General features: G+C 37.7%; 1 protein-coding gene across 3 annotated transcripts; it reads right to left on the bottom strand.

Moving 5' to 3' along the window:
• Window positions 1-1,273: 1,273 nt before the first annotated feature.
• LOC148083172 (uncharacterized) lies at window positions 1,274-9,701 on the bottom strand. 3 transcript variants are annotated; one of them, XM_087786311.1, is made up of 11 exons: window positions 9,369-9,648; window positions 7,574-7,613; window positions 7,479-7,537; window positions 5,988-6,102; window positions 5,782-5,910; window positions 4,044-4,196; window positions 3,925-3,963; window positions 3,800-3,868; window positions 3,583-3,692; window positions 2,477-2,548; window positions 1,274-2,374 (listed from the first exon to the last, which is right to left on the bottom strand). In XM_087786311.1, the coding sequence occupies exons 1-11, from the start codon at window positions 9,621-9,623 to the stop codon at window positions 2,288-2,290; spliced, it is 1,128 nt and encodes a 375-aa protein (XP_087642437.1). In that variant the 5' UTR covers window positions 9,624-9,648; the 3' UTR covers window positions 1,274-2,287. The 3 variants fall into 3 exon arrangements, with proteins under 3 accessions (XP_087642437.1, XP_087642434.1, XP_087642436.1); XM_087786308.1 differs by having other exon boundaries at window positions 7,479-7,613; window positions 9,369-9,701; XM_087786310.1 differs by lacking the exon at window positions 3,925-3,963 and having other exon boundaries at window positions 7,479-7,613; window positions 9,369-9,701.
• Between the last annotated feature and the right edge of the window lie 4,460 nt (window positions 9,702-14,161).

Genomic DNA, 14,161 nt, shown 5'->3' with positions numbered 1-14,161 from the left:
AAGAACGTTACAGTGACCCCTGCTGTCTAGTTACTGCTACTGCAACGAGAACTAAACGTAGCATTTCACTGTACATTCAGTTTGTTCCGCGAGAATAAACAAAGCTGCTTCAAATGGATCGAGGCTGGATGTTGATATGAAAACATGTGTCAGAAAACATCTTAGTGTCAGTAGTTTTTCTTGAGTTGAAGTATTAAAACACAATTGAAACTAGAGTTACAGTAAAATACTCGCTGCATATTCATGAATAAAAGTCTCATATCTTCGACTGAAGCTGCCGTTTAATTCCTAAAGAGAAAAGTCTAGTGATCTACACCTAAAGAGCTGTAAGAAAACATGTATAAATATATATATTTCCACCTTAAGTTCAATGACATCAGCTACTCACAGTTTTTTTTTCACACTCTACTGCGTTAAGCCTTAAATATATTACATTTTTATTTAATTTCCAGGCGTCAGTGGCTCATTTTAATTAAAAAAAAAGGATAAAACCAAAGAATACATTGTGTCGACTTACAAGTTGTCAAGGACAAGGATCTGAAACTTATTATAGTTAATAGATGTTTAAAATTCACAGTAAAACTATTAAAAAATCAATTTTACATTCAACAATTATATAAATAACAAATATACTTTTCGACTTGAGTTTGAAGCTCCTGTTCAATAACAACATCCCATAATATCAACCAAACTACTTCCATGATTCAATAATCAAAATACTATTTTAAACAATTGTCCTCATGGGCGACATTTCCTGAAGGTTTATTGCGTTGAATCGTTATTTACTAAAAACTCCTCGATAAAAATAAAGGTTTTCACTGGTTCATTATTTTATGTGGAAGAATATCAGGTTCATCGTAATATTCAATGGTAGAATTTACCTTTTCAAACTTTTCATTATTTTTGGAATGTTTGAATTCAATTTTTTCTAATTTTGAAAGGATATTAAATCAAAATATATATTTTTAATTATTTATTTTTAAACATTGTTTAATAATAATTCACATAAATGTTCAAAATTCAATATTTTTTAAGCCTTTTCTTCAATTCTATATATCAAGTGGGCACTTTTATGACAATATTTTATATTGCAATAATTATATTATTTAATTCAATTAAAAAAAAAAAAAGAATTGCAAGTTTTTAATAAACAAATCAAAGATTAAGATTCAAATACTTAAAAAAAACCCCAACAACAATCTAAAAACAACAGAAAGCAGTTCTTGACACAATAACAATTTCAGGGATTAAAAAAACATTTTTCTGAGTAAAAATACATTTTCCCAATGATATATTGGAAAAATATCGATATCGCAATATTGTCACGTGTGATATGCATATGGTTGTATAATCAAGCATTTCTTAAATGCGCACTTCGACCAATCAGTGTCACGTTCTGTAAAGTTGTCAAATTGTACTTCTATGTCTCGTTGTTATTTACGTCTCCGTCCGTCTGTGAGCTGTTCGGCGCAGCTCGCTAGGCTCGGTTGCTATGGCGACGCGTCTCAGCTCAGTATATCCACGGAAGTAATACTAACTTGTGATCTAGTCAAACACTAGTGATCCAGTCACTCGTCTCTTTCAACCTCCTTTGTTAAAGCAACATATTGTAAGAACTTTTCATCTCGTCTCAGTTGTTTTCTTATAAGATCGTAAACTTCCAAACAAACCTGTCCGTCTTCACCGTATGCTAACGAGCTAAGCTGTTAGCGTCATTTATAAAGTGTTGCGTGTACAAGGAGGTGGATTTATTATTGATTTGGTGATATCACGACGCGCCGGCGGCTCCTCTCTGATGTCGCTCAGTTTTTGCGGGACCTGTATCAGTTTCCCGCAAAGTTGTGAGTGATATTTTTCTCCGATCATGTCGGCACCGAAACGCGGAAATAAAAGAAAGGGAAATATCGCAACCGTTTTCCTTCTCTAAACCCCGGACCTACACTACAGTACTAGCGCGTCATGCAACTACATTTTTAGGTGAAAGAAAAATATATCGCATTAATATCGATATCGCAATTCAAGACACCAATGTCGAATATCGCACTTATTTCCAATATCGTGCAGCAACAGTGTAAAGAGTTTACAAATATGAATAGTTTTCATGAGGCGACACATCAAGAATAAATCAATTTAAAAAAGCATAGATAGTTTTGAAGTGTTCAGTCCACAGGACCAGATCTACTGGTGCGATGCATGAAAGTAGACGATGTTGACCGTGTTCGTTATTGCATGTGTTAACAATTGTTTGCATAAAGTTGTTCAGGACCTGCAGACTCGCTCTCTACTTCTACTTCTTCTTCTTCTTCTTCTTCTGGGACGGTTGAGAGGAGTCTTTCACCGAAGGCTCTGCTGGTCTGACGTCTGCGTTCAGGACCTGGAATCATGTCGAAGAAGATTTACTTTAACCTCCTTTAATACCGACTTCTCCACTAGATGTCACCGTCGATTAAAGTGGAACTGGATCTAAAGCTCGCACCTGTGTTGAAGCCTCAGTTCTCTTCTTCGTTCTTCTCCTCCTTGATTTGGCAGCTCCGTCTTTCTCGTCCTCCTGCACAAAAAGAATAAATCGTGCTCGTCTGGTTTATTCTCATGAGGACAAACGTTGACTCGACTCTAACCTGTGAGTCAAGTCTTGATCATGGTTTGGGGAACAGAACCACAAACACCTTTAAAAACTGACCCTGAGTTATCCCTAGTGTTTTCTCTGGGTCAAGGTGACCCGAAGTAACAAAATCAAATGTGTTTGTGGTATTCCTTTCGTTGTCTCTGGGTCAAGGTGAGCCGAAGGCCCGAAAACAAATGTGTTTGTGGTATCCCTTGTGTTGTCTCTGGGTCAAGGTGACCCGAAGGCCTTGGAACAAATGTGATCGTGGTATCCCTTCTGTTATATCTGGGTCAAAGTGACCAGAAGGACCGGAAAACAAACGTGTTTGCGGTATCCCTTGTGTTGTCTCTGGGTCAAGGTGACCCAAAGGCCTGGAAACAAATGTGATTGTGGTATCCCTTCTGTTATATCTGGGTCAAAGTGACCAGAAGGACCGGAAAACAAACGTGTTTGCGGTATCCCTTGTGTTGTCTCTGGGTCAAGGTGACCCAAAGGCCTGGAAACAAATGTGATTGTGGTATCCCTTCTGTTATATCTGGGTCAAGGTGACCAGAAGGACCGGAAAACAAACGTGTTTGCGGTATTCCTTGAGTTATGTCAGGGTCAAGGTGACCCGAAGGAATTGAAACAAATGTGTTTGTGGTATCCCTTTTGTAATCTCAGGGTCAAGATGACCCGAAAGGTCCGGAAACAAATGGCCCTTCCGTTCATTTTGACCCTGAGATTACACAAGGGATACCACAAACACCAACTGGTTTAAGTTCCATGTTTGTAATAGATATTAATGTTGGCAAACGACTTTGTTAAATGTTTACATCTTTGAATTTAGAAAGTTTTACACATGAAATCCGTATGAACCCTTATGTCTTATGAAGTCAAGAGAAGCTGAAGTTATTTCTCAAGACAGATTTGAAACCTTTGTGATACTGAAGGACGAAAGTAAATATTCCTGTTAAGACCGTGTGAGGTCATCAGACCTTGATGAAGGCAGGTCCACCCAACGATGCCGCCGCAGGGTCTTCGTAGTTCCCCCAGTACTCTGCAGGTGCTTTCCAGTCTGAGCCGGTGTCCATGGAAACGACTCCATCTACGTCAAATAAAGATGTTTCATCATCGGTTCCGTGGATACATTCACTTAGAAAGAGAGAAGAAAACCCTGAAATACTTCTATAAACGTAGTAGAAATACACTCACTGAGTGCAGACCAGTTGTCTTCACCTCCGAGGCCGGAGCACTGGAGCTTCACCGCCGTCGTCATGGAGACTGAAGAGAGAAGAGTTAAGGTCTGCTCCAGGGTTGAGTGACAGCAGCGAGCTCACCTGGTGCTCCTGGCACCGGGAGCGACGCTGGCCTGAGATCTGCTTCGTCGAGCAGACGAGGATATAAGAACGATGCTTGAACTGCCTATGAACTTTTCATTTTGAGTCAAAGAACGCACCTGATTCCTCCCGTGCTTCTGGTGGAACCTGGAACATCGGACCAGAGGAGCCGCATCTGGTCCTCTCTGTTGGTCTGACCCGGCCCTGACCCTTGGAGGGAACATCAGTCCATCCTCCGTCATCTGTGGACTCAGATCCCCTGCTGGCCGGAGCTGAGAAAACAAGAGGATTTTACTCCATTTTGAACTTTCTATGATGATGGAATTCATTTTGAACATTACAACTCATAGTGTAGAAAAAGAACAAATGTAAATACGGAAGGTGGCTGCGGGGCTTCAGTTTTCAAGAGTCTGAACTGATGCAATTATAGTTTTCTAACAGTCATCGCGCATCGCGCGATAATATCACGATACACAGTCAACGACATGATATACTGTGATATTGTATTTACGAGGATATATTTGTAGTATTGTCGAGTACTTGACTCTGGTGTTGTAGTATTTACAGACCACATTACTCTTGACGAAGTCGTAACTGCTTTCATTTGTTTTCAAACCAAAATATGTCCAAACATCAGCTTTAAAAGATGCTGGAGTCACTGTATCCTCTCATCCTCAGTCATCACTGGGCTTGAAATGTTACTTCAGCTGAGGATGATATGACTGCTGACATCTAGAGGCTGAAATGGCAACACGAAAATAAACAGATGCCTTAGAAAAATTTGTTTTATTTTTAACACTTTATTGAACTGTCAACTATAAAAGTACTTTAGTAAAAAATAAATACTATTTGAAAGCCCAAAAATATCAATAATAATTGAAAATAACAATTAAAATGTGAGATTTTTTGCAATAGATACAGGGGTGTCTATATATCATACAGTATTTTGAAAAAAAAATTGAGATATATTGCAGTGAATTATTGTGATTGTCACAAAGTTTGTAAAAAACGGTTTAAAATCAAGTTACTTTACATGAGTTACACAGTTATTACTTATTAGTTATTAGCTACAGTTACCTTCTAAAGGTTAGATGCTGCGATTAAACAATTCAGAAAAAAGGTAAGAACAATACAAACTAATACTAATAAAATCAATCTTAAACAAGGATGGTGTACAGATTACAAGAGAGTAGGACCTAATCATAAAATAAAGACACTTAATAACATCCAAATACCTCCATACTGCTCGTCTGTAACGTCCTCTTGTATTGAAGACATAAGGAATTTTTCTGAAAAACTTGAATAAGTCTGTATTTTAAGACGGTTATTATCAGAAGATAGCAGACTATCAGCGTAATTTACTCTTTCAATTTTTTAATGAGGATACACCCATAAACAATCCAAGATGGACGTTACAGACACGAAGGTCTTTGGACGTTTTTAAGTGTCTTTTTGGACCAAGATAAACTGAGCTCCAGTCGCTACATTAAAATGAACAAACTTTTTTTGTCTTTAACTCTAAAAAGAAAGAGATTACTTTGAAATGAATCCCAACCCTTAGCCGAAATGGGGGTGAGTAGAAAATGGGTGAAAAATAAATTTTGGGTGAACTAGGACTTCAAAAGTAATCATTGTGGATTATCGCAAAGTTAATATAAGTATTCCTTGTTTTAATTGTGATGATGTCATCAACCAAGAAGTTAATAAAAGGATTTTGGATAATAAATCGACTATTACGACACCTTTTACAAGTATAAATACGTTTAAAATTCAGCTAGAGTAGATTTATCTGCACATGTTTCCTCAGCCAACATGTATATTTAAATTGATTGGTTCCCAGACCACACAACATCTCACCAGAGCTCTGAGGGTTCTTGTTGTTGTTCTTGGCCACAGACCCTCCTGACTTCACAGATGTCTCAGAGTCGTTGTCCTTCCTGCGCTGCTGCCTCCTCTCTCGACTACTGACTTTGGTCTCCCAGGCGCCTGGAGGACGAAACCACAGAAGCACAGATGGTCGATCAAACAAAATAAAATTGTTTATCTCGTGCGTGGGTTTGAACCTTCATCGCTCGTCCTCCCGCCGTTTGTCGACACGTGCTGGACTAGTTTGACGTCGGTCTTGGTTTTTGTTTTCTCCTTCTTCACCTGCACTGCTGCTGCTTTAGGAGCTGCTGCCTAGAGAGACACATGGAGGCTGAGAGTCAGACACTTATTTAAACTACTATATAACTAACTAACACATAATCCATAGTATGGGATGCAAAGGTTTGTGCTCCCTAAACATAAACTGTTGTTTTCATCTGTATTTTTATATTTTTTTTAGTGTTGCTTCCCACATATCTTATTAATAACAGACACAGCATGAAGGTATATTTTATTTAAGGGAATTAGAATCGATTACAAGAGACTTTTCCTGAATTATGTTCCTGTATTATTTGACATTAGGGGCTTGAGAGAGCGGGTGGAGGGGCCTCAGATTGCAGCTGTGCAGACTATTTGGGACATTTCAGATCATATGTTTTAAACTCAATCACAGCAACTATTTTTGCTCTTTTGTTCGTTGAACTTTTATTTTTATTTAAACGGGGAGAATGAGTCGGATTTCAAAATGAGCTTTTCTTTTTCCAATCAAATTCCACTACAAGAAGGATCTGTCTCGCCTGAAGTTGATTCAGAACTCTGCAGCGAGAATTCTGACCTGCTCTAGTAGAAGAACTCACATCCTTAAAACTCTTCACTGGCTTCCAGTTTCTTTCAGGATCAACTTTTAAATTCTGGTTCTTACTTTCAGCTATTCATGGTCAGGCTCCTCCTTACATCAGTGATCTGATCCAGCCTTACACCCCAGCTCGGGGTCTGAGGTCTGTGGATCAGAATCTACTGATGGTTCCTGAACACGGTTCAGGACCAGAGGAGAGAAATCTTTTCAGGCTGTTGCTCCTAAGCACACCTAATACACATCTCATATTATGGGTATGTGGAACTTATGCACCCGATCCGACTTCATATCAACATGAACATTAATGTACTTCAGCCGTATTTGAGTTTGACGCGAGTATAATTAAAATTAAAGTAACTCAAATTTAATCTTAAATATGTCTTGTGTGAATTTATTTGAAGATTCAGTGAAGCAATTTTAATGTTTGGATGGAGAAAAGCTGTGAGAGTTTAAAGTGTAAATGATTTAATAAAAAATAAAATCCGTTCTTGAACAGACGTGTGAGAAGCAACACTAAGGGAAATGAAAGATACACAACATTTTTTGTTTAAACACCACTGTAACTGGTTAACACGTCATTCTTTAACTCAATCTAAACACATATAACAATATTCTGACTCCACAGTGACATTTATCCTTCATCTAATAGTGTATTTTATTCCCAAACAAGATCTTGACTCACATTGCGAACATGAGGTGGATAATAAAAATGATTCTCTTCACAGCGTTTCTGAGAAAAGTAAAACTTCTTCTGATCCGACAGTTGTTTCTCATGTCAACATGGGAGTCTGTTGGACCACAAACTGTTTGAGCTGCAGCTGTTCCCACAAACCTTTGCACCTCTGTGCTGTGGAGGTTTCCTGGAGACCCCGACGGGGACTTTGACGGGGACTTTGACAGGGACTTTGACGGGGACTTTGACAGGGAACTGTCCCGGGGTTGCTGGTCGTCCGTTGGAAAGAAGCCTCTGAAGGAGACGAACATGAAAGAACATCAGTTCTTTTTCAATAATCAGTCCAAGCATGCGTGGAATAAAATCTACTAGTACTGTATAAATGGACTATTTAAAAGAAATTACATTAAAAGTATATGATTAATAAAAGAATACATTGCAAAAGTACAATTATACATATATTAATGGAAAAAACAATCAACGTATACTTTAAATAGTTGTATGGAAGACCAATAAACTGTATCATAAATAGACGCAAGTATGTTTGAATATATATATATATATATATATCTATCTTAAATATATATATTTGATCAAAAAAGTTGCTTCAATAGAAAAGTTTGCTTCAATTAAAAAAAAAAAAGTAAAGTTTCTTAAATCAATTGATTCATTATAATTAAATGATTAAAGTATAATATTTCCAATAAAAATGTCGAGTTGTGAGATATTATGAATTAGTGAGAAGTACATGCTCATGTTAATTATGGATGTAAAGAAACGCTCAGGTACTACGTAGCATTCTGTAGGGGGTTGTTAGAAATATTCAATATTCTTTTCCAAGATATTGTATCGATCTTTAACAGCACTGTATACATGTTTTCATTTTTTACATCAAGAGTATTTATGTTTTTTGTGTGCATGTCTTTAAAGTATTTAAAGTTAATGCAAATGTACGGATACACTTGTACAATAAACAAATTATATAAAACTGTTGCGGGCGTAGTCTCACAGCAAGAAGGTTGCCGGTTCCCTTCCAGGTCGTCAGGGAGCAGACCTGTGACCTTCTTGCGTGTAGTTAGTATGTTCTCCCCCGTGTTTGCGTGGGTTTACTCCAAGTACTCCGGTTTCCTCCCACAGTCCAAAAACATACAGAGTTCGATTGAGAATTCCAAACTGTCCTTAGGTATGAGTGAGTGTGTGAATGGTTGTCTGTCTTTGTTTGCCCTGCTACAGACTGGCGTCCTGTCCAGGGTGTCCCCTGCTCTCGCCCTATGATACTGGGATAGGCCCCCCCCTGCGACCCCCATAAGAGAAGAAGAAGCAGAAAATGGACAATACAGTCGCCTGAAAAGAAAAAGTAGTGCAATGTTCTTAAAGTATACTTGAGTATAAGTAAGTAAGTAAGTAATTTGTATTTGTATAGCGCTTTTTTCAGACCAGGGTCACAAAGCGCTTAAACAATCAAAACAATATTCAATAAAGTATATACTATAAAGGTCAAGATAAAACTAATATATTTTGAAGTACAATGTTGATGTAAAAAAAGTATACTCATAGTACACTTGATTCAACTTTTTTTTTTCTAATGGTGCTGCAACAAAATGGATGACTTTATCCATCACTGTTGTTATTTTCAATTGAAACAATGTATATATATACAGTATATATATATATATATATTTAATCTCCCACTGGGGTCAAATGGAGTTCAGTGTCTTGTATTAAATAACTATAAGTGCTGAAGATGAGTTTCTGTGTGAGTTTAATTGTAAAAAACAACAACAAGTACATTAAAATAAATGCTGATCAAAGATGTGTATTTTATTTAACAATGGCTTGTTATGGTGTTGTTTGTTTACATTTGCTTCACACGTGATATTTTTTTTGGTAGTCAAGTGTTTTTTTTAACACATTGTTTCTATTTTAACTTGTATATTTTAATCATTTTCTCCTCGTCGTTCTTGGACCAGTTCGGTGTCAGCGAGCTAACGATGCTAACGATGCTAACTGACAGTCAGATGTAAACAAAGGCTGGACCTGAACAAGAACCTTTTCTTCCGCCTTCTTCCTCCTCCTCTTCCTCCTCTCCTCCTCCGGCTGCTTCGCTCTCCCCGCCGTGGGTCTGACGGACTCGCCGGTTCCGACCGGGTTCCGTCTCTTCTTCGCCCGAGAAGCTCCGGAGAAGAAGAAGCCGCTGAGCAGCAGCGTCAGTCCCGCGAGCGTCAGCAGGACCATCCACGAGCGGAACCACTCGCTCCTCGAACCCGCCTCGACCCCGAACTGGGTCCGAACGAATCTCTCCATCGATGACACGATCGCGTTCAGGTGATCGGCGAGACCGTCGACCTGTCCCCGAGCGAAGTCTCTCCAGTGTCCGTCCATTGTTGCTGGAGACAAGTGGAGCAGGAGGAGGAGAGACTAGATGTTCCACTGATCCATCACTTTATGTTCCTCTATCATCCACTGATCCATCACTTTATTATCCTCTATCATCCACTGATCCATCACTTTATTATCCTCTATCATCCACTGATCCATCACTTTATTATCCTCTATCATCCACTGATCCATCACTTTATTATCCTCTATCATCCACTGATCCATCACTTTATGTTCCTCTATCATCCACTGATCCATCACTTTATTATCCTCTATCATCCACTGATCCATCACTTTATTATCCTCTATCATCCACTGATCCATCACTTTATTATCCTCTATTATCCACTGATCCATCACTTTATTATCCTCTATCATCCACTGATCCATCACTTTATTATCCTCTATCATCCACTGATCCATCACTTTATTATCCACTATCATCCACTGATCCATCACTTTATTATCCTCTATTATCCACTGATCCATCACTTTATTATCCTCTATCATCCACTGATCCATCACTTTATGTTCCTCTATCATCCACTGATCCATCACTTTATTATCCTCTATTATCCACTGATCCATCACTTTATTATCCTCTATCATCCACTGATCCATCACTTTATGTTCCTCTATCATCCACTGATCCATCACTTTATTATCCTCTATCATCCACTGATCCATCACTTTATGTTCCTCTATCATCCACTGATCCATCACTTTATTATCCTCTATTATCCACTGATCCATCACTTTATTATCCTCTATCATCCACTGATCCATCACTTTATGTTCCTCTATCATCCACTGATCCATCACTTTATGTTCCTCTATCATCCACTGATCCATCACTTTATTATCCTCTATCATCCACTGATCCATCACTTTATTATCCTCTATCATCCACTGATCCATCACTTTATTATCCTCTATCATCCACTGATCCATCACTTTATTATCCTCTATCATCCACTGATCCATCACTTTATTATCCTCTATCATCCACTGATCCATCACTTTATTATCCACTATCATCCACTGATCCATCACTTTATTATCCTCTATTATCCACTGATCCATCACTTTATTATCCTCTATCATCCACTGATCCATCACTTTATGTTCCTCTATCATCCACTGATCCATCACTTTATTATCCTCTATTATCCACTGATCCATCACTTTATTATCCTCTATCATCCACTGATCCATCACTTTATTATCCTCTATCATCCACTGATCCATCACTTTATTATCCTCTATCATCCACTGATCCATCACTTTATGTTCCTCTATCATCCACTGATCCATCACTTTATTATCCTCTATTATCCACTGATCCATCACTTTATTATCCTCTATCATCCACTGATCCATCACTTTATGTTCCTCTATCATCCACTGATCCATCACTTTATGTTCCTCTATCATCCACTGATCCATCACTTTATTATCCTCTATCATCCACTGATCCATCACTTTATTATCCTCTATCATTCACTGATCCATCACTTTATTATCCTCTATCATCCACTGATCCATCACTTTATTATCCTCTATCATCCACTGATCCATCACTTTATTATCCTCTATCATCCACTGATCCATCACTTTATGTTCCTCTATCATCCACTGATCCATCACTTTATTATCCTCTATCATCCACTGATCCATCACTTTATTATCCTCTATCATCCACTGATCCATCACTTTATTATCCTCTATCATCCACTGATCCATCACTTTATGTTCCTCTATCATCCACTGATCCATCACTTTATTATCCTCTTTCATCCACTGATCCATCACTTTATTATCCTCTATCATCCACTGATCCATAACTTTATTATCCTCTATCATCCACTGATCCATCACTTTATTATCCTCTATCATCCACTGATCCATCACTTTATTATCCTCTATCATCCACTGATCCATCACTTTATTATCCTCTATCATCCACTGATCCATCACTTTATTATCCTCTATCATCCACTGATCCATCACTTTATTATCCTCTATCATCCACTGATCCATCACTTTATTATCCTCTATCATTCACTGATCCATCACTTTATTATCCTCTATCATCCACTGATCCATCACTTTATTATCCTCTATCATCCACTGATCCATCACTTTATTATCCTCTATCATCCACTGATCCATCACTTTATTATCCTCTATCATCCACTGATCCATCACTTTATTATCCTCTATCATTCACTGATCCATCACTTTATTATCCTCTATCATCCACTGATCCATCACTTTATTATCCTCTATCATCCACTGATCCATCACTTTATTATCCTCTATCATCCACTGATCCATCACTTTATTATCCTCTATCATCCACTGATCCATCACTTTATTATCCTCTATCATCCACTGATCCATCACTTTATTATCCTATATCATCCACTGATCCATCACTTTATTATCCTCTATCATCCACTGATCCATCACTTTATTATCCTCTATCATCCACTGATCCATCACTTTATTATCCTCTATCATCCACTGATCCATCACTTTATTATCCTCTATCATTCACTGATCCATCACTTTATTATCCTCTATCATCCACTGATCCATCACTTTATTATCCTCTATCATCCACTGATCCATCACTTTATTATCCTCTATCATCCACTGATCCATCACTTTATTATCCTCTATCATCCACTGATCCATCACTTTATTATCCTCTATCATCCACTGATCCATCACTTTATTATCCTATATCATCCACTGATCCATCACTTTATTATCCTCTATCATCCACTGATCCATCACTTTATTATCCTATATCATCCACTGATCATCACTTTATTATCCTCTATCATCCACTGATCCATCACTTTATTATCCTCTATCATCCACTGATCCATCACTTTATTATCCTATATCATCCACTGATCATCACTTTATTATCCTATATCATCCACTGATCCATCACTTTATTATCCTCTATCATCCACTGATCCATCACTTTATTATCCTCTATCATCCACTGATCCATCACTTTATTATCCTATATCATCCTCTGATCCATCACTTCATTATCCACTATCATCCACTGATCCATCACTTTATTATCCTCTATCATCCACTGATCCATCACTTTATTATCCTCTATCATCCACTGATCCATCACTTTATTATCCTCTATCATCCACTGATCCATCACTTTATTATCCTCTATCATCCACTGATCCATCACTTTATTATCCTCTATCATCCACTGATCCATCACTTTATTATCCTCTATCATCCAATGATCCATCACTTTATTATCCTCTATCATCCACTGATCCATCACTTTATTATCCTCTATCATCCACTGATCCATCACTTTATTATCCTCTATCATCCACTGATCATCACTTTATTATCCTCTATCATCCACTGATCCAACACTTTATTATTCTCTATCATCCACTGATCCAACACTTTATTATTCTCTATCATCCACTGATCCAACACTTTATTATTCTCTATCATCCACTGATCCATCACTTTATTATCCTCTATCATTCACTGATCCATCACTTTATTATCCTCTATCATCCACTGATCATCACTTTATTATCCTCTATCATCCACTGATCCATCACTTTATTATCCTCTATCATCCACTGATCATCACTTTATTATCCTCTATCATCCACTGATCCATCACTTTATTATCCTCTATCATTCACTGATCCATCACTTTATTATCCTCTATCATTCACTGATCCATCACTTTATTATCCTCTATCATCCACTGATCCATCACTTTATTATCCTCTATCATCCACTGATCCATCACTTTATTATCCTCTATCATCCACTGATCCATCACTTTATTATCCTCTATCATCCACTGATCCATCACTTTATTATCCTCTATCATTCACTGATCCATCACTTTATTATCCTCTATCATCCACTGATCATCACTTTATTATCCTCTATCATCCACTGATCCATCACTTTATTATCCTCTATCATCCACTGATCCATCACTTTATTATCCTCTATCATCCACTGATCCATCACTTTATTATCCTCTATCATCCACTGATCCATCACTTTATGTTCCTCTATCATCCACTGATCCATCACTTTATTATCCTCTATCATCCACTGATCCATCACTTTATTATCCTCTATCATCCACTGATCCATCACTTTATTATCCTCTATCATCCACTGATCCATCACTTTATGTTCCTCTATCATCCACTGATCCATCACTTTATTATCCTCTTTCATCCACTGATCCATCACTTTATTATCCTCTATCATCCACTGATCCATAACTTTATTATCCTCTATCATCCACTGATCCATCACTTTATTATCCTCTATCATCCACTGATCCATCACTTTATTATCCTCTATCATCCACTGATCCATCACTTTATTATCCTCTATCATCCACTGATCCATCACTTTATTATCCTCTATCA

The sequence above is a fragment of the Callionymus lyra genome, chromosome 3 (genome assembly GCF_982586985.1).
Source record: "Callionymus lyra chromosome 3, fCalLyr1.hap1.1, whole genome shotgun sequence".
Taxonomy (NCBI): Eukaryota; Metazoa; Chordata; class Actinopteri; order Syngnathiformes; family Callionymidae; genus Callionymus; species Callionymus lyra.
This window is presented reverse-complemented; position numbering and strand designations above follow the sequence as displayed.